General features: G+C 42.1%; 2 protein-coding genes across 2 annotated transcripts in view; both read left to right on the top strand.

Annotated features, from left to right (window-relative positions):
• The window catches only part of LOC310738875 (uncharacterized protein), a 183,583-nt gene that overhangs the window by 58,689 nt on the left and 103,158 nt on the right, over window positions 1-21,736 (top strand). The window lies entirely within an intron of this gene.
• LOC310737784 (sodium channel protein type 8 subunit alpha-like) overlaps window positions 1-21,736 on the top strand; it is a 49,874-nt gene that overhangs the window by 2,244 nt on the left and 25,894 nt on the right. The window contains exons 6-13 of the mRNA XM_083562425.1: window positions 4,441-4,794; window positions 8,809-8,941; window positions 9,049-9,287; window positions 9,618-9,791; window positions 10,509-10,865; window positions 11,851-12,327; window positions 20,703-20,820; window positions 21,151-21,305. Of these exons, the coding sequence (XP_083418551.1) occupies window positions 4,441-4,794; window positions 8,809-8,941; window positions 9,049-9,287; window positions 9,618-9,791; window positions 10,509-10,865; window positions 11,851-12,327; window positions 20,703-20,820; window positions 21,151-21,305 (2,007 nt within the window). The remainder of the gene's footprint in view (window positions 1-4,440; window positions 4,795-8,808; window positions 8,942-9,048; window positions 9,288-9,617; window positions 9,792-10,508; window positions 10,866-11,850; window positions 12,328-20,702; window positions 20,821-21,150; window positions 21,306-21,736) is intronic.

Raw genomic sequence — 21,736 nt, 5'->3', positions numbered from 1 at the left:
AGGCATTAGAACAATTATTGACTTTGGTGTGGTGGTGGGGTGGTGTGCTACTAAACACTTGATTATGTACCGAGTGATTGTGTAAACTCCTCCCACTCATTACTCCTAGACTTCTCCCACACCTCCTCACTCCTAAACTCCTCCCACTCCTCCTCACTCCTAAACTCCTCCCACTCCTCCCAACTCCTAAACTCCTCACACTCCTCCTCACTCCTAAACTTCTCACACTCCTCCCAACTCCTAAACTCCTTACACTCCTCCCAACTCCTAAACTCCTCCCACTCCTCCTCACTCCTAAACTCCTCACACTCCTCCCAACTCCTAAATTCCTCCCAACTCCTAAACTCCTTCCACTCCTCCCAACTCCTAAACTCCTTCCACTCCTCCCAACTCCTAAACTCCTCCCACTCCTCCTCACTCCTAAACTCCTCCCAACTCCTAAACTCCTCCCAACTCCTAAACTCCTCCCACTCCTCCCAACTCCTAAACTCCTCACACTCCTCCCAACGCCTAAACTCCTAAACTCCTCCCACTCCTCCTCACTCCTAAACTCCTTCCACTCCTCCTCACTCCTACACTCCTCACACTCCTCCTCACTCCTACACTCCTCACACTCTTCTCGTACCACCTTTTTGTGCTCGGCTGATTTATAAGCTTTAGCTGACAGATTGGGAACGGTGCTCTAGAGAATTCCCACCTCCTCCTCCCATGTGTGTAGGTGTGAGTTACACTGGGGATGTTTCCTAGAACAATTTATCCTTCGTTTTTATTTGTATAAATGAATCCACACGTGTTGCTGAAGCCTTATTGGGATGGTATTCATTTCTTAGGTTGGTGTTTATAATCAGTGATCTGCTGCATTTGTTCTGTCTAAGCTGTGTGATCGTGATCAGGCTGTAGATGTTGCTCCAAAGGTGTTGGATGGTTGGTAGCAAAATCAGGTTCCTCCCAGTGCTTCTTCTCCGCTTGGCTCAACTTTGTGTTTCTGCTTCGTGTGTTGTGTATTTTATTGTGTATATAATTACTGATTGAGTGTTTATTTTAGCCCTAATGATTAGACAAAGAGCAGATGTTGTTGAGATGTTCGTTGGGAGTGATGATGATGGACAGGATTAGAAATAAGTTTATTAGAAGGACAGCGCATGTAGGACGTTTCTGGAGAAAAGGTGAGGGAGGTGAGATTGGGATGGTTTGGACATGTGCAGAGGAGGGACATGGGGTATATCAGTAGGAGAATGCTGAGGATGGAGACACCAGGAAGGAGGAAAAGAGGAAGACCAGGGAGGAGGTTTATGGATGTGGTGAGGGAAGACATGCAGGTAGTTGGTGTGAAAGAGGCAGATGTAGAGGACAGGGGGGTGTGGAGACGGATGATCCGCTGTGGAGACCCCTAATGGGAGGAGTTGAAAGAAGAAGAAGAAGAAGATTAGACAAAGTGCAGCAGAGATCAGACCAAGTGTTTATGTCCTGCTCATCTGTCTGCACTAACTGTATTAGTTTGCTTTAAATATTTTTGTTTTTTTCCTGAGAAATTGATATCTATTATATTCTTTCCTTTGTGTATGAGTCTTTGTTTAAATCTACATTCCGCTGATACTTTTCTGAGATGAGTACGACTCCTGATGCTGTAATGGGCTTTCGTTTGGGTGGGTTATCTGCGGTGAACTTCTCTGCACGCTGTATCATCTTCGGAACTAAAGTCTGTGAGTCTGCTAGTCAGAGGAAGGGTGATGTGGTGCGGTCAGGGTGACGCCATGCTTTCAACGGCTCTGTCTGAATTATTCATCCGCTTCTATAAATCTTTTATCTCCATCTGAAAGCTGTAATATGGCCTGGGTTTTTGGCAGAAGCTAGAGCTCCTGTAAATCCTGTATGTTGGACGAATCCGGCTGAGACTCCACCCAGTCAGGTGACTACAGGTGATTCATTATAGCTGACTCTGATTACAGATGATAGTAAATAATAACATCTGATTACATCAGAGTACAGGTGATCACAGGAGATTATTTGAGATTACAGCAGATTACAGGCAATTACTGGATAATAAAGGTGATTACAGCGGATTACAGGTGATTATATGAGATTACAGCAGAGTATATGTGAATACTAGAGTTTGTATTTTTTATGGTTTGTAAATTACAGCAGATTACAGGTGATTACTGGACATATAGACGATTAAATCACATTACAGGTTGATTTCTGGAGATTACATCAGATTACAGATGATTACTTAATAGCAGATTGCAGCAGAATACAGGTGATTATATAAAATTACAGAAGAGTACAGGTGATTACTGGATAATATTGAAGATTTCACCAGATTACAGGTGATTACTGGACATTATAGATTACACCAGATTACAGTGATTACTAGAGATTGTAGCAAAATACATGTGATTGCAGCAGATTAAAAGAGATTAATAACGTTACTGCAAACTACAGCATATTGAAGCAGAGTGCAGGTAAATATAAGAGACTACAGGAGATTGTATGTGGTTAAAGAAGATTGTATGGTGATTGTAGTAGTTTCCAGCAGATTACACGTGATGTCAGAGACGGGCAGGGACAGATTAATGGCAGGAATAATCTCAGGGAAATAAAAAGCCGGTGAGATAATCTGGCCCAGAGTAAATGTCTTTGGTGTCCTTAAATACTGGGTGGCACATGAAAAATAGCATGATGGCTGCCAACCAAGGAGCAGAAGATCAGAAGATCCTGACACGTGACTTTAGGAGATGACAACAGACTACAGCAGATTATATGTTATTTAATATGGTTACCAGCAACTAAGATTACACCAGATTATAAATGATTACAGGTTACTGGTGTTCAGGATACACATTACAAGAGATTACAGGTGATTAATGTTGGAGAAAGATACATCAGATTACTGCAGATTAGGAGGCTACAGCAGATTACAGGTGATTACCAGTTATTATAGAAGATTATAGGTGACTACAGCAGATTACAGAAGATACAGGAGACTGAAGCCAATGAGATGTGATACCATTCTTTAACAGGGTCTGTTTAAAAGCCTCCCCCTCTGTTATACAGCTCGATATATGGAAAGTTTAAAGATGAAAAAGCAGAACTCAAACGCAGGAGCAGAAAAAGATCTCGTTATTTTTACCGTATTTTTTGTTCTGCTCCTGACTTTCTTTTTTTCCTTCTTCCTTTCTCTCATTCTTCCTCTGGGTGTGAATTTAAATGTGAATTTGTGAAGATGGCTGTGTTTCTTCTTCAAATCTGGCATGGAAATGCAGAACGTCATGTAGATGGCTGTAATGGTTGTGTTCTCTACTTGCTTGGATGTTTAAAATGGCGGTTCCTCCACCAGATTGTAAAGCTCTTCTGTATGTTTCTACTAAAGTTCAGAAGCTTTTGTGTTGGTACCAACAAATAGCCTGCACCTTTTGATCTAAGTAGGCGTGGAGGATCATACTGGTACAGAAGTTCACTCAGATAATGCGGCGTGAGAGCGTTAAGTGTTTTATACGTCAGTAGTAGTATTTTATAATCAGTGTGAGATGGAATTGGGAGCAGTGTAGATGATTAAAACAGGGCTGATGTGATCATATTTTCTAGATCTAGTGAGGACTCTTGCTGCTGCTTTCTGAACTAACTGAAGCTTATTTCTGCACTTACTCCAACACCCAGACAGTAAAGCATTATCTCTTACTCACATTCTTTAATTGGAGATGATGTACCACTGGGTGAAGGTTGATAGCGTTAGCATTAGCCATGGGGCCTCATGTTACCTGAGGTTGTAGCAGAAGAGGTTTGTGTGCAGCAATGCAGATCATAACCACTTTACCAGATCAATGGCATTCATTTGTGTGTGTGTGTGTGTGTGTGTGTGTGTGTGTGTTGGTATGGGAAGTGGAGTAGTCAGAGCTGAGAGGACTCCTGGGCTTGTGGCTCTGCAGTGGACAAGCAGCCCATTAGAGAGAAGCCACTCAGACCCACCGCAGTGAAAATGCCTGCGCTAGCAGCTAGGGTTCTGCACTATCAGTGAATTTCAGCAAGCAGCTAAACACTCTGCAGCATCACTCATTTGCATCCACAACTCTGTGTGTCAAATCAGCACTTCACAGTTACTAGTGTGTGATACGATGTGATATGATATTAATAAAATGATACAATACAATATAATATGATATTAATGATATATTAATTATATGATATGATATTTGATACGATACAATACAATATGATGATGTTATATGATATAATATGAAATGATATGAAAATACAATATGATATGAATTTCATGGTATGATATTAATGGTATGATATGATACGATACAATATGATATGATATTAATATGATATGTATTTATATTTGATGTATGCACTTTAAAACTAATGCCATTGTTTAATTGTTACTAATGGCATTTTCTTTCTCTAACTCTGTCTGTCTGTCTGTCTGTCTGTCTGTAGTCTTTATTAAGTATACCAGGCTCGCCCTTCATGTCCCGTCATAACAGTCGCAGCTCCATCTTCAGCTTTAAGGGGCGTATGCGGGACATAGGCTCGGAGAACGAGTTTGCAGATGACGAGCACAGCACGGTGGAAGAGAGCGAAGACCGCCGTGGCTCCCTCTTCATTCCGTATCGCCGCAACAGCTACAGCGGTTACAGTCAGGGCTCATCGCGCATCAACCCCCTGGCGCCACACACAGGCTGCAAGAGGAACAGCACGGTCGACTGCAACGGCGTGGTGTCTCTGATCGGGCCCGGGCCGGGACGCCTTCTGCCTGAGGTGAAAATAGATAAGGCAGCCTCTGACGACAGTGTAAGGACGTCCACAGGGAAAGTTTACAGTCTAGGCATGACACCAGCGGCCCGATCTTTATCCCCCCCCATGCATTTTGATTTCGACTTTCATCCTGCCTTTCTGCTATCTCAATTCTGTTCTTGTTTTTTTCCCCTTTTCTTCTTACCCTGTGCTCACACCGGCTGCACTGCGACAAAGCAGAAAAAGGTTCTCTTGAGACGACTTATGCGTAGATGTATGAGTGTAGATGTACCGAGCATGGACAAACCGAGGCGTAAACATAAGAACGTAAACATATGAGTTAAGACGAACAAGTGTAGACAAATGAGACATGGCCTAGTCTACCCAGGAGTCCTAACGAATGATGATCAGTATGGGGTAGTATAAAATTTGTTACCAGTATAATCTGTAAAATCCTGTTCTATCAGCACCACTGCTGCTACATCAATATGAAGTATAATAACACTACCGAGACCAAGGCGTGTCCGAAGAGTCACAGAATATAGATTAACATGGCAGAGGTAGAGCTGCATCTTCCTGGAGACAAAACAGAAAGTTTCTTTCTTAATTCTTTTTGCACTACAAAGTAGATTTGTTACATTTGTACCATATTAAATGACATAGCATCGTATTGCATTGAAACACATTGTGGTGAATTGAATCAAAATCAGATCTGCATCTAAATAGGGGCGAATCGTATCTCATCGTTAGCTGCTTAATATGGATCTTCTTAGAGGTACGAGTGACATGGAAAGTAAAAGATGGATGGATGACTCTTCTTCATTTCATGAACTTGCATTTTTGGTTTCAGTCAGATGTTTATTTTCTCAAAGCAGATACGTGTTTGAACATTTCATGTACATGAATAGACCAGTAGCTGCGTTTTCATGCTGAACAGACACACATGAGGAAGTAAGAGCGTTTTCTTTTATTCCATAGGATTGTTATTATCTTTAGTGATTGAGTGCTCTACAGCCGGCTGTTTATTTCACTAGCTGTATCACTAGAGCTAAATGGTTTCAGATTACCATGGAAACGGTTGTACACTGTAACAGGTAATGAGCTAAAACATGGCTGCAGGTGTGAACGCAGGGTTTCGTTGCCCCAAACTTCTGATATGCCCCCGAATAGCAGAAGAACTTTCCTCCAGCTCGTGCTCTCGATCCTGAACAAACTGATCTCCTTCTACTTTCCCCAAATTTACTGTCTTCTTTTATAAAATAATTAAGTCAACTCCCCATACTCTACACATCTAACTCTATTATACAGTCCACCATTTTAATTCTCTTCTCCTTCACCTCAGAACAAGTCTCCTGTCTCTGTCCTCTTTTTTCATGGCCTTTCTTCCCTCCTCCAGATTAAATGTGACCCAGCAGAAACCTTTCCTAACCTTTTCCAGTAACAACATTTTCCTCATACTAGCTAGCATGGTAGACTGACTTCCTTATACTCTCCAGGCTTTACCTTTTTAAATCTCTGGTTGAGGCATGAACTCTTGTCTGGTTGAGGCCCACTTTCCACACAGAATAGCCACCGACACCACAACGACGCCCATCTGTAACCCAGAAGTTCGTAGAGACGAGAGGTTTTTGTGGTGTTTCATTTGTCTTGGGCTTCATGAAGGTCTCAGAGCTTAGTAGAAAAAACTTGTTGACATGTATAAGAAACATCATGAATCAATTCATAATTTATTATAAGCTATTTGGTTACAGATGGAGTGTGTGTGTGTGTGTGTGTGTGTGTGTGTGTGTGTGTGTGTGTGTGTGTGTGTGTGCGTGCGCGTGTGCGTGTGAGAGAGAGTGTGTGTTGGAGACTGGGCCTCAAATTGTTTAAATGAACCTCCTTTTCTTCTGTGTGCATGTTCATGCATGTGATATGGACAGTGGAACCATGTGATTATGCTCTGTTGGATAGATAGATAGATAGATAGATAGATAGATAGATAGATAGATAGATAGATAGATAGATAGATAGATAGATAGATAGATAGATAGATAGATAGATTAAATGTGTGTTATTTTTAGGGTCAAAGTGTTTAAGGGAACTTTTCCTTTGTGTGGAGTTAAGGATATAGTGTGGGGTTATAGTGTGGAGTTAGGGATATAGTGTGGGGTTATAGTGTGGGGTTAGGGATATAGTGTGAGGTTATAGTGTGGGGTTAGGGATATAGTGTGGGGTTATAGTGTGGGGCTAGGGATATAGTGTGAGGTTATAGTGTGGGGTTAGGGATATAGTGTGGGGTTATAGTGTGGGGTTAGGTTTATAGTGTGGAGTTAGGGATATAGTGTGGTGTTTTAGTGTGGAGTTAAGGATATAGTGTGGGGTTATAGTGTGGGGTTAGGGATGTAGTGTGGGGTTATAGTGTGGGGTTAGGGATATAGTGTGGGGTTATAGTGTGGAGTTAAGGATATAGTGTGGGGTTATAGTGTGGAGTTAGGGATATAGTGTGGGGTTATAGTGTGGGGTTAGGGATATAGTGTGAGGTTATAGTGTGAGGTTAGGGATATAGTGTGGGGTTATAGTGTGGGGTTAGGTTTATAGTGTGGAGTTAGAGATATAGTGTGGAGTTAAGGATATAGTGTGGGGTTAGGGATATAGTGTGGGGTTATAGTGTGGGGTTAGGTTTATAGTGTGGAGTTAGGGATATAGTGTGGAGTTAAGGATATAGTGTTGGGTTAGGTATATAGTGTGGGGTTATAGTGTGGGGTTAGGTTTATAGTGTGGAGTTAGGGATATAGTGTGGAGTTAAGGATATAGTGTGGGGTTAGGGATATAGTGTGGGGTTTTAGTGTGGAGTTAAGGATATAGTGTGGGGTTATAGTGTGGGGTTAGGGATATAGTGTGAGGTTATAGTGTGAGGTTAGGGATATAGTGTGGGGTTATAGTGTGGGGTTAGGTTTATAGTGTGGAGTTAGGGATATAGTGTGGTGTTTTAGTGTGGAGTTAAGGATATAGTGTGGGGTTATGGATATAGTGTGGGGTTTTAGTGTGGAGTTAAGGATATAGTGTGGGGTTATAGTGTGGGGTTAGGGATATAGTGTGGGGTTATATTGTGGGGTTAGGGATATAGTGTGGGGTTATAGTGTGGGGTTAGGTTTATCGTGTGGAGTTAGGGATATAGTGTTGGGTTTTAGTGTGGAGTTAAGGATATAGTGTGGGGTTATGGATATAGTGTGGGGTTTTAGTGTGGAGTTAAGGATATAGTGTGGGGTTATAGTGTGGGGTTAGGTTTATAGTGTGGAGTTAGGGATATAGTGTGGTGTTTTAGTGTGGAGTTAAGGATATAGTGTGGGGTTATGGATATAGTGTGGGGTTTTAGTGTGGAGTTAAGGATATAGTGTGGGGTTATAGTGTGGGGTTAGGGATATAGTGTGGGGTTATATTGTGGGGTTAGGGATATAGTGTGGGGTTATAGTGTGGGGTTAGGTTTATCGTGTGGAGTTAGGGATATAGTGTGGTGTTTTAGTGTGGAGTTAAGGATATAGTGTGGGGTTATGGATATAGTGTGGGGTTTTAGTGTGGAGTTAAGGATATAGTGTGGGGTTATAGTGTGGGGTTAGGGATATAGTGTGGGGTTATATTGTGGGGTTAGGGATATAGTGTGGGGTTATAGTGTGGGGTTAGGTTTATCGTGTGGAGTTAGGGATATAGTGTTGGGTTTTAGTGTGGAGTTAAGGATATAGTGTGGGGTTATGGTTGTAGTGTGGGGTTATAGTTCTTATATGCAGGGTCTGAGTGCAGGGTCTGAGTGCAGGGTCAGGATGGAGAGGTCAGGATGGAGAGGTCAGGATGGAGAACAGGGTCAGAATGCAGGGTCAATTAATATATATATATATATGACTGGCAGATAAGGTGAGTATGATGATGATGATGATGATGATTAGTAGGATTAAAGTGAGATGCTCAGTCATGAATGTGGAAGGAAGATCATTTATAGACTGATATTTGTACTTTTGTTGAAAGTCATTGATGTGTGTTACTGTGTGTATATGTGGTTTTTTTCGACTTCTCATTTCTCCTTCTTGTGTATAGACGACTGAGGTAGACATAAAGAGGAAACACTCAGGTTCTCTAATGGTGTCTGTGGATCAGCTGAACACATCGTTCGGACGTAAAGAGCGAGCGAACAGTGTGATGACCGTCATCACTAACACTCTAGTGGAGGGTATTACACGTCTGACAGAGTTTTATCCATGCTTTTCGTCATTATTTTCATCTGTAGGTGCTTGGCCCTCTTTCCTAACCCTGTATGTTGTTTGGTGTTCCTCACAGAGTTGGAGGAGTCTCAGAGAAAGTGTCCTCCATGCTGGTACAAGTTTGCCAACACGTTTCTGATCTGGGAATGTTGTCCACTTTGGGTGAAAATCAAAGAGATTGTAAATCTGATAGTAATGGATCCATTTGTGGATTTGGCCATAACCATATGTATCGTGCTGAACACCGTGTTTATGGCGATGGAGCACTACCCCATGACCGAAGAATTCCAGGAGGTTCTGAGTGTAGGAAATTTGGTAAGTTAGATCACAAGTGGATGAGGAACCGTTCTCCTGGTAGAGCAACTCATGTTATTGAATATGCACTAAAGAAACACGACAGATCTAAACTACCTTTTGGAGGTACCCAAGCTGAAGATCCCTGTGAATGGAAACGCTAACATATCAGACCAAGAACATTCATATCAACCTCTACTACTCACAGAGCTTCTGTTCTGGAGAATTAATCAACACCTTCTGACTCAATTACAGTCCAGAGTGTTAAAATAAATTTGGACTGTAGTTTGAATTAAAATAATATAATGCCAAATGTATAGTTTGTATTGCAAGGTATTTTTCTGCTTCCAGGTTTTCACGGGTATCTTCACAGCTGAGATGTTTGCAAAGCTGATAGCAATGGACCCTTATTACTACTTCCAGGAGGGCTGGAACATCTTTGATGGCTTCATCGTGAGTCTCAGTTTGGTGGAGTTGGGGCTAGCTGATGTTGAGGGATTGTCAGTGCTGAGATCCTTTCGATTGGTAAGGGATGATTCATTACATAAAGCTGAGCAAATAATACAGTCAGCAAAGGAATGTTTTTTTCTGGATCTAGAAGAACAATTTCAAGAACATTTTAAAGTATGAAGAGATTCAATTTACAGCTGCTTGTGACCTTCAGAATTGGTTTTATTTTAAAATGTTTTTTAATGCATTAGTTGTTCGAAGACCAAATAATTCAACAAATCACAGTTTGTTGAGTCCAAACTAAAAGTTATATAGATGTGAATGTTGTCGGATTATTAGTAATACAGTGGTCCCCCGGAACTCATGGGGTTATGTTCTAAGACCCCCACAAGTTCAGAAAATAAATGAATTTTGGACGCACCCCTGCAGCCCCTATGGTACTTTAGTCAATTTATCTAGACATTACGTCACTTTAATACAATAAACTGTTTTCTTTTTTTTTATTATGAATTTTGTTATGGAAAACAGTTTAAAATGTAATTTCTAACGTTCCTGAACATTCGGTCCCGCTGCGGATTCTTGCGAATTTTAAAATAATCGAACCGAGTTTCGAACCGCCAATTACCGGAGTTTGACTGTACCTGCAGAGTTAACATGAATTTTGTATGCTAACTGGTTCTGAATGTTGACCTGATCTTTGGAAAAGCATGGCCTCCATTAACGAATCAGCTTTTAGCAGTCAGACAATCACTGCTTGATTTTGAGCTTCATTTCCCTTCTGATTTCCTTCAGCTGAGGGTCTTCAAGCTGGCAAAGTCATGGCCCACTCTGAACATGCTGATCAAAATCATTGGGAACTCGGTGGGTGCTCTGGGAAACCTGACCCTGGTGCTGGCCATCATTGTCTTCATCTTCGCTGTGGTGGGAATGCAGCTGTTTGGAAAGAGCTACAAGGACTGCGTGTGTAAAATCGCCACTGATTGCGACCTGCCTCGCTGGCACATGCACGACTTCTTCCACTCGTTCCTGATTGTGTTCCGTGTGCTGTGTGGAGAATGGATAGAGACCATGTGGGACTGCATGGAGGTGGCGGGACAGACCATGTGCCTTACTGTCTTCATGATGGTCATGGTCATCGGAAACTTAGTGGTGAGTTTGAACTGCATCCCACTGATTCTTTTATACCTCCACAAAAATGTGTGGAATATGTTTAATACATACACTTTCCAAGTTAACAACATAATAAGCTAGTGTTTAATGGGAGGGGCCAGTGGTTATTGGCAAAGGCTAGTGTTTAGGGGAATGGGATGGTGTTTAAGAGAGGGTGTAGTGTTGAAGGTAATGAGATGGTGTTTAATTATAGAGTTTAGTGTTTAAGGTAATGGTGGTTAAGAATGGTGTAGTGTTTATGAAAGGGTGTAGTGTTTAGGGGAATGTGATGGTGTTTAAGGGAATGGGCTAGTGTTGAAGGGAATGGGATGGTGTTTGGTGTTTAAGGGAATGTGATAGTGTTTAAGAAGGGTGTAGTGTTTAAGAAAGGGTGTATTGTTTAAGGGAATGGGATGGTGTTTAATGAGAGGGTTGGTGTTTAAGGGAATTGATTGGTGTTTAATGAGAGGGTTTGGTGTTTAAGAGAGTGGGATGGTGTTTAAGGGAATGGGATGGTGTTTAATGAGAGGGTTTTGTGTTTAAAAGAAATGGGATGGTGTTTAATGAGAGGGTTTGGTGTTTAAGGCAATGGGATGGTGTTTACAAGAATGGGCTAGAGTTTAATGGAATGGGATGGTGTTAAATGAAAGAGTTTGGTGTTTAAAGGAATGGGATGGTGGTTAAGAAGAGGGTGTAGTGTTTAAGGGAATGGGATGGTGGTTAATGAGAGGGTTTGGTGTTTGGTGTTTAAGGGGTGGGTTTAGTGTTTTTGTTCTTGACAATAAGTTGTGAAATCATATATTCTTTATAAATGACATTCACTGCAGTTTCATATATATGTGTGTGTACAAAGCTCTTATATGTGCTCTATAATGTGTTATAAATACATTTGTAATAATTAAAGGATTTATAGAAAAAATGGAATAAGATCATAATGATTGTGATACACTGTGGTGAGCGAGTCTTTTCCGTTCCTCTCTCCAAGGTGCTGAACCTGTTCCTGGCTCTGCTGCTCAGCTCGTTCAGTGCTGATAATCTGGCTGCCACTGATGATGATGGGGAGATGAACAACCTGCAGATTTCAGTGATTCGGATTAAAAAGGGCATTGCCTGGGCCAAAATCCATGCTCGGCTGCTGGTGGCTCACGTTCTGAAAAAATCGCCCTTGGAGGACGAGGACAAGCCTTTAGATGACATGTACGAGAAGAAACTGAACCTCATAGGCAATCACACAGGAGTGGACATCAAATGTGGTGAGCTTGACTATGCTAAGAATGGCAACGGCACCACCAGTGGCATCGGCAGCAGTGTTGGGAAGTACATGATCGATGAGGACCGCATGTCCTTCATCCACAATCCCAATCTGACCGTTCGCGTCCCAATTGCCGTCGGCGAGTCGGATTTTGAGAACCTGAACACAGAAGACTTTAGCAGCGAATCGGACGTGGAGAACAGCAAAGACGTGAGTAAGAGGGAAAGCGACAGGTGTGTGGGAATAGTGACAGTAGAGCCTCATGGAGGTTTTCATATATGTCTAAAGTTTTATATGTTTCTCACATATTGAGACTTTTTTTAGTAGATGTTTCATTTTTGGTTGCCATGGTTTCACAAGTAGCATAAGGATTGTGAAATATCCACACAAACTCCACACTAGATCAGTAGAGTATATATTGATATATTCCAGTTACTATATACTGTTACTACAAAATTGAAGCCACATAACTGTAATGGACGTCTTGAATGCAGGAGCATGAAATTGTTCCTTCTCTTGAACCAGGAGACCCAAACATGTTCCTGCATGACAATACTCATATGCACAAAGCCAGCTCCATGAAGATCTGCTTTCCATGGGTTGGAGTGGAAGATATCCTGCTATAGAGCTCCAACCCTATTGAACTTAAATGAATGTGAATGCTGACTGCACCCCAGACCTCCTCACCTTACCTACATCAGCACCTGACTTTACCAATCAGATTAGATTAGGTTAGATTTAATTTGAGTAGATTCAACTTTATTGTCATTGTGCAGGGAACATGTACAGAGCCAATGAAATGCAGTTAGCATCTAACCAGAAGTGCATAAGTTACTTTACAGTCAGTAACAGTAGATAAATAGTGTATGAGGTGCATATATACAGGTGTGAGGGGGATTAAGGTACAGAAGGTGCAGCAGGTAATATATGTGGTAAATATAGTAATATACAATATACTATGTAAAGATTATTCATAGATAAACATGTTAGAAGATAAAATACTCAATGTAGTTATGTACAAGTATGAATGTAAGTATAATGCAGTATATACAGTATAAATATGGGTGAAATGAGTTATGGATGGTGAAAAAAGAAATGTGTAGTGATTAAACAGTGCAAAATACACAAAGGTGACTGCAGTATTGAATCAGCTGTTCAGTGCAGTAACAGCTACAGGAAAAACTATTCTTCAGTCTGTTTGTGCTCTGAGGCACCTGTAGCGCCTCCTGATGGGAGAAGAGGGAATAGTCCATGGTTGGGGTTAAAGGGATCTTTGATGATGCCCCTCACCCTTTGCAGACAGGGTTTACTGTAAATGTTCTCCCAGGTGGGAAGCTGAGTGCAGATGATTGGTTGTGCAGTTTTCACCACCCTCTGAAAGGCTTCATGGTCCGAAGCAGTGCAGCTGCTGAACCACACTGAGATGCAGTTGGTGAGGATGCTCTCAATGGTACAGCGGTTTAGTTCTCTAGTATCCTGTAGCACAGACAGAACTTGTGGGTGAGGACCAGTCTTTTGAAGCACTTTGTGATGACAGGGTGAGTGCAACGGGACGTCACCCAGACAGAACAAGTGAAGTTGAGGTTGAGCTCGTTGGGGAGTGAAGCAGAACTGGTTGGTGGTGCCTCACTGGGTGTTTTGAGGTCAGTGATGGCCTTAATCCCTTGCCACATGCGTTAGGGGTCAGCAGAGATGAAGTTGCTCCTCAATCCGCTGTTTGTATACATGTTTGGCTTTGCAGATTCCCCTCCTCAGGTTGTCTCTGGTGATGCTGTAGGCCTCCTGGTTTACAGACCTAAAGGCTGTGTTGCGTGCTTTGAGCAGAAGACAGACCTTCTGGTTCATCCAGGGCTTCTGATTGGGGAGCACTATGATGTTCTTTTGTGTGGACACCCGATCCTGATGTGGTCAAGAACAAATTTTGTGTAGATGTTGATGTTGGTGAGTAAGTGGTGGCCTGTGCAGCAAATTCAGACTTTTTCCTTCCACTGAGGTCAGTGAAGTGGAAAACTTCAGCACCACCACCTAGAAGCTGCTGAACCCACGCCTTGATCAGCTGAAAATATGATGAAAATGGAGTTTGTTTTATTCTACATGGATTTAAAAAAGAAACTCTGTTATGTTTTTTCTCGGGCCTGCTTATTCACATGCAGTAAACTTGGCAACCAATTTATTAATATATACATTAGGGTTGTTCATCTCAGAACTGAGGCAGATGCAAATCAAATCTTGATGCATAGCCAACGATAAGATACATTAAAGACACATATGAAGAAGCTACCGATGTGATATGAAACGATTCCCCTCTATTGAGATGCAGTTCGATCCGATTTTATTTCGATTCAACACAATATGATGTGGAAAAAATAGGATGCTCTGCAATTCAGTGTGGTGCAGACAGTTCACGTGTTTTCCTTTACTTCAGACAGACAGCAAATCATCAATTTACTGACGTGCCTTCTGACTTCTAATGCATGGCGCTTTCACACACACCTCTAACAGATGTTTGCAAGAAGTTACAGCTCTACCTCTGCCATGTTAATCTGTAGTCTATGTGACTCTCAGGACACGCCTCAGTCTCCAAGAAATAAGGAGAAAATGAATCTACTTTCTAAATAATAAAAGTCTAATGGATCTAATAAGAATCATATATTAATAAATCGTCTTTTAGCATTGCAAATATGTTAAAACAATGCATTGCGATACAAATTCCAACTTGTACACACTTTTTTAATTGATGCATCTTATCGTTAACTTTTATACCTATTATCCCTAATAGCCTGTACATTTTGGCACCTATTTGACCAAATCACAGTACCTATGACTCATTTCATTGTATTTTGTGTAGTATTCGTCTGAAGTCTGAAGTCGTCTGATTTCTGGGCTGTCAAAATGAGCTGGTTAGCAAAATTATTTTAACGCCACTAATTTTATTAATGAGTAACAATTTCTAATGACCGTTTTAATAAATAAATATCAATAAATAAATATAAAAGAGACGAAATTAAAACGTTCAACGCAACACATTTATTTATGACGACTTTTCTTTACTCAGATATAAAATAATGAACTCCACTGAAAATACATTTTAATCACTAAACATCTGTTTAACTGATGCACCGAGTCTCAAATCAACCACCAAAATCCGCCATGATGCAGACATCCGTCAATTAAAACTGTCCGTGTGGAAACATAGCAAAAGTTCCATTTGGTGTCCTGATGATTTACGTCATTTAAAACATCATCGTTACTTTCAAACATTTACAAGAATATATAGTCTTTATGTTGAGTTTGGTTTTACTAATATAAACATACATTTGCATAAAGCGTAAATATTTGTCCATGTCCATGTTAATTAGAGTATTAAACACTTGAAAAGTATAAAATTACAATGTACATTTGGAACAGATACAAAATGTGAGATTAGGTTGCGATTAATCACGAGTTACCTCATGACAATCATGCGATTAATCAATTGACAGCTCTAATATATATACACAGCGTTATTCAAAAAGAATGAACGAATATCATGACGCATTGCTTCAGTTCTTAAGCATCGTCATGGAAAGAGTCAGTTTATTTTTAATCAGTCATTTACATTAAAGTTGATTGTGAATATAATACTTGTGTCTTGGCTGGAGACTTTGACTGTATGACTTTTCCTTAATAAAATACTGCGTAATGAAATCGCATTATTCTTTTTGAATAACCCTGTATGTGCTGGATATATTCTGGAGCGCAGTCGTTTGTAAACCCTCACCACTTTCCCCACATCAGCGCAGAAAAAGCAGCTGGACGAAAATATAAAACCCCTCCCTCATGATACCACATGATATCTGAGTCTGAAGTTGTGCAGTTTTGTGTGAGTAGATTAAAGACGATGAATTAAAACAGGACAAAGGTGCGCAGTCAGGACGAGTGGATTACGGCGGCATCACGCAGCAAATTCACGCTGCGTAGGCGGTACAGCCGGAGTGTTGAGCTCGGCTACTGCTGTAATTTATTGCCTCCCTGCTTTTGCTGAGTGCTTCTCCACTCAGGGCTTCTTCTCCTTCGCTCAGCTGGAGCTCAGTTGCAGTCCAGGACATGATGTAATGTTTCGTTTTATTGCTTTGATTTCTGTGTGTCAGTATGAGACCACACACACACACACACACACACATATCTATATATATAATCTGACCACTGAATGCTTTATAAAATCTGCATATAAATCCAGGTAATTTATTACAATTACATGAACCGATTGTTAACTTTTACACAGAATCCATCTTCATCATCAGTCACGCTGGTGATAAATGACTCTGGTCATGTGAGTGATTATGTAAACCCACCCACACATTAATACCACCAAGCTTCATGGTCCGCAAACAGAAATTGGGTTTATATCTAGTTCTGAATCATTCTTATTCCATTTCCTGCTAGATATTGTGGTGGAAAGATCCAGCTCTCTCTATCCCTGACCACAGACGGGGTCCTGAGTCTGACCCAATGTCTCAGTCCAAGTGGGACATTCCTGATACAGCTCTACTTGGTTAATAGTCCTAGCATGGTGCCCAGTAAACCTTCGCTATCTCTTCTTAAATCAGAGGCTCTCCTGGATCATCATCGTATCATAAAGAATGAGTCTAGAAACCCTGAGGAGATCCCATGCCTCATAGCTTGTAACCAGAGCTAAGGATAACTATTGACTGTAGACAGACCTGTAAACACAGAAATTCCTCCCAAACCTTGAGTTCCTCCTTCACCATCACAGCCCCATCTCTAAATCCAGAGGACGTGTTGGCTGGATTAGCCTGCTCATATCTCCCTTACAAAGCTTGTGCTTGTGTGAGTAAAGAGCTGGTTTAGAGTTCCATGTCCCAGGAAGAACCAACATGGTTCATCCAGAAGACACTGAGCAAACGGCTGACCAAATCACTGCTACTGGCCACTGTGAAGAAATTAAACACCACAATAACCTCAGCCACAGGGATAGACTCCAAGACACCAAAGATATCTGGCTCTTCCTCTTAAAATTCACAGAGTCAAGGAGTTCCTCAAAAGTTTCTCTATCCACAGCTTGACATAACCCCCAGAGGTCACGTGTCTCATGTCTCAAATGGATAAAACCCGGATTTGTGATTTTAATCAAATCTGTTAATCTTTTTTGGACTCAGAAATCGATTTTCCCCTTGGAAACGTACACGCACAAATTCTTTATGTTTTTCAGAGTCAAAGATTCCTAAGTGTAGAGATGTGAACCCAGTGTCAGTGCATTGAAAACTTCTCCAGGATAAGAAATAATAAAAGAATTAGAAAATACACGTCCTGAGACCAGTAACATGTAACACAATACACTACACCGCATCACACCACATCACACTAAATCACACCAAATGACACCACACCACTTCACACCACACCACGCCACACCACACCAAATTACACCATACCACACCATATTACACCACACAACACCAAATGACACCACACCACTTCACACCACACTATATTACACCACACCACACCGAATCACACCACACCACACCACACCAAATTACACATACCACACCATATTACACCACACCACAAAACACCAAATTACACAACCCCACACCACACCACACTACACCACACCACACTACACCACACCACACCACACCAAATTACACCACACCACATCACACTAAATCATACCAAATGACAGCACACCACTTCACACCACACCAAATTACACCACACCACACCACACCAAATTACTCCACACCACACAAAATCACACCACACCGCATTACACCACACCACACTAAATTACACAACCCCACACCACACCACACCACACCAAATTACACCACACCACACCAAATTACACCACACCACATCACATCACACTAAATCATACCAAATGACAGCACACCACTTCACACCACACCAAATTACACCACACCACACCAAATTACTCCACACCACACAAAATCACACCACACCGCATTACACCACACCACACTAAATTACACAACCCCACACAACACCACACTACACCAAATTACAACACACCACACCAGATTACCACACCACACCAAATTACACCACACCACATTACACAAAACCACACCACACAAAATCACACCGCATTACACCAAACCACACCAAATTACACCACACCACATTACACAACACCACACTACACCAAATTACAACACACCACACCAGATTACCACACCACACCAAATTACACCACACCACATTACACAAAACCACACCACACAAAATCACACCGCATTACACCAAACCACACCAAATTACACCACACCAAATTACAACACACCACACCAGATTACCACACCACACCAAATTACACCACACCACATTACACAAAACCACACCACACAAAATCACACCGCATTACACCAAACCACACCAAATTACACCACACCACATTACACAACACCACACTACACCAAATTACAACACACCACACCAGATTACCACACCACACCACACCAAATTACACCACACCTGACCACACCACACCGCCTCACACCACACCACACCACACCACATCACACCAAATTAAACCACATTACATCACATCAAATTACACCAGAACATAAAGCACCATCCACTACAGCTGCACTTATTCTGTCTTTCTCTCTCTGTCCTTCTGTTTGGATCTCTCTATAATTACTTGTGTATATCACTTATATCACTTCACCCTCTCTCTCTTGCTCTCGCTCTCCCCCCCCTCCCTCCCCCCTCTCCCTCCTTTCCCTGTTCTTGTACACACAGAGTTTTTTCACAGAGATTATTTGTGTGTGAGAAAAAAAAGAGAGAGAAGAAGAGGTGTGTGTGTGTGTGTGTGTGTGTGTGTGTGTGTGTGTGTGTGTGTCACCTTGACCCAGTTTGCAGGGACAGAATCAGTACAGCTGGACTACACGTGTACAGAGCTGAACACAGATCCAGTAATGTTGTAACAGGTAAACGTCAGGCAGCCAATCAGAGCTTAGCAGGGAAGATCTGAGCCTGTGATTGGTTGGGCTGGATCAGTAAGGACTGCAGTGGTAGTGTGTGAGTGCTCTTTGATTCTATTACTGATCCTGTGTGTGTGTGTGTGTGTGTGTGTGTGTGTGTGTGTGTGTGTGTGTGTGTGTGTGCTCGTGTGTGTGCTGACAATAGAGATTTTGTAAAAGTGCAGAGTCATGCAGGCCCTGCAGATGGAGACGTGTCTAAGAGAGGCTTTGTGTCAGACTGTCTCCTGAGTGCTGAGATCAGACTGTAACTCTGATGTTCATGCTGTGGACACCAGGATGTCTGACTCTTCTACACAAACAGATCAGATACACTATATCTTTTTATACGATTAGACACTGCTGATCTATGGATTAATTCCCATTTCTTCTTCTACAGTTAAGGATCATGATACAGAATTATGTATTTTATATGATGAATCATTTAAAGCTATAATTAATGTCTTTTGTAGTGAGTTTTCACTTATTTTATATCAGTTACAGGTCGTGTATTTCACCCGAGACCTTCAGTGATGTTCTACCTGAATCACTCCACCTCTTAATCCCATCATTATGACTCCACATCTACAGAAAGCATCAGTATAATAGAGAAGTGCAGTAGATCAGAGCTGCATCACACAGAGGATCTCATACAGTCACAATGAACATCATCACTAAAGCAACAAACACAATGATCACAATTCAACACGTCTCCTTTCACTGGAGCCACAACTGCACCTCCACATACATCATCTCCAGCAGGAGCACACACACACACACACACACACACACACACACACACACACACACACACACACACACACACCTCCACATACATCATCTCCAGCAGGAGCACACACACACACACACACACACACACACACACACACACACACACACACACACACACACCTCCACATACATCATCTCCAGCAGGAGCACACACACACACACACACACACACACCTCCACATACATCATCTCCAGCAGGAGCACACACACACACACACACACACACACACACCTCCACATACATCATCTCCAGCAGGAGCACACACACACACACACACACACACACACACACACACACACACACACACACACACACCTCCACATACATCATTTCCAGCAGGAGCACACACACACACACACACACACACCTCCACATACATCATTTCCAGCAGGAGCACACACACACACACACACACACACACACACACACACACACACACACACACCTCCACATACATCATCTCCAGCAGGAGCACACACACACACACACACACACACACACACACACCTCCACATACATCATCTCCAGCAGGAGCACACACACACACACACACACACACACACACACACACACACACACACACACACACACACACACCTCCACATACATCATCTCCAGCAGGAGCACACACACACACACACACACACACACACACACACACACACACACACACGCGATAATGTAACAATAACCCTGAAGTACTGTTAGAGCCACTGTTGCAGAGAACTAATCACCACCTTCTGACCAATCGCAGTCCAGGACTCACCTCTCTCTCTCTCTCTCTCTCTCTCTCTGTGGGTCAGTTGGATGATACGAGCTCGTCAGAGGGCAGCACCATAGACATAAAGCCGGAGGAGGAGGAGGCAGGGGCAGTGGAGGTGGTGGAAGAGTACCTGGACCCAGAAGCCTGCTGGACGGATGGTGAGCCATCAGACAAGTGAAGAACCTGTGTGTGTGTGTGTGTGTGTGTGTGTGTGTTTTAAAATAAATAAATGTTTACATGCTGCACAGAGGCCGCACTCTGAGGAGATTATAGATGATTTGAGAAGGTCTGGGTGATAGGATCAGATCATTTGGTCCAAACTCATGATAAACCATAAAACGATACAAAGTAAAAAAAAAAAATCGATACACTTTTACTTATGATCGCATCCTGACATCCAGAATTCACTACAACTGCTGACTGTTTAAAACAAAAATGCTTTTAGTTTTGCTTTAAAAAAACATCTAAACCTGTGTGTGTGTGTGCAGCCTGTGTGGCGCGGTATAAGTGCTGTGACGTGCCCATCACTGAGGGTTGGGGGAAATACTGGTGGTATTTGAGGAAAACCTGCTACCTCATCGTAGAACACAACTGGTTCGAGACACTAATTATCTTCATGATCCTACTCAGTTCTGGGGCTCTGGTAAGGTCACACACACACACGCACGCACACACACACACACACACACACACACACACACACACACACACACACACACACACACACACACACACACACAGAATGATAGCTAAGTCTACATTAGCCTGTCCTCCATATTGGAAAGTTCCAGATGTAACCTCAGGAACACTCAAAGATACAGAGGTACCTCCTGTAAGATGACTGTGTATTTATTGAGACTGGTCGATCAGTGCGGGTCAGAAGATGGTGTAGATCTTGCAGGAGACTGGGTTAGTGCCACCGTGTGGTCAATTTTATAGCTGACGCTAAACTTCTCATTACACACATATTACACTGTCTGGAGAGAGAAAGAGAGAGAGAGAGAGTGTGTGTGTGTGTGTGTGTGTGTGTGTGTGTGTGTGTGTGTGTGTGTGTGTGTGTGTGTGTGTGTGGTT

Source organism: Silurus aristotelis (assembly GCF_946808225.1).
Source record: "Silurus aristotelis genome assembly, chromosome: 2".
NCBI classification, from domain to species: Eukaryota; Metazoa; Chordata; class Actinopteri; order Siluriformes; family Siluridae; genus Silurus; species Silurus aristotelis.
The sequence above is the reverse complement of the archived record's forward strand: the minus strand, read 5'-3'. Positions and strand labels throughout refer to the sequence as shown.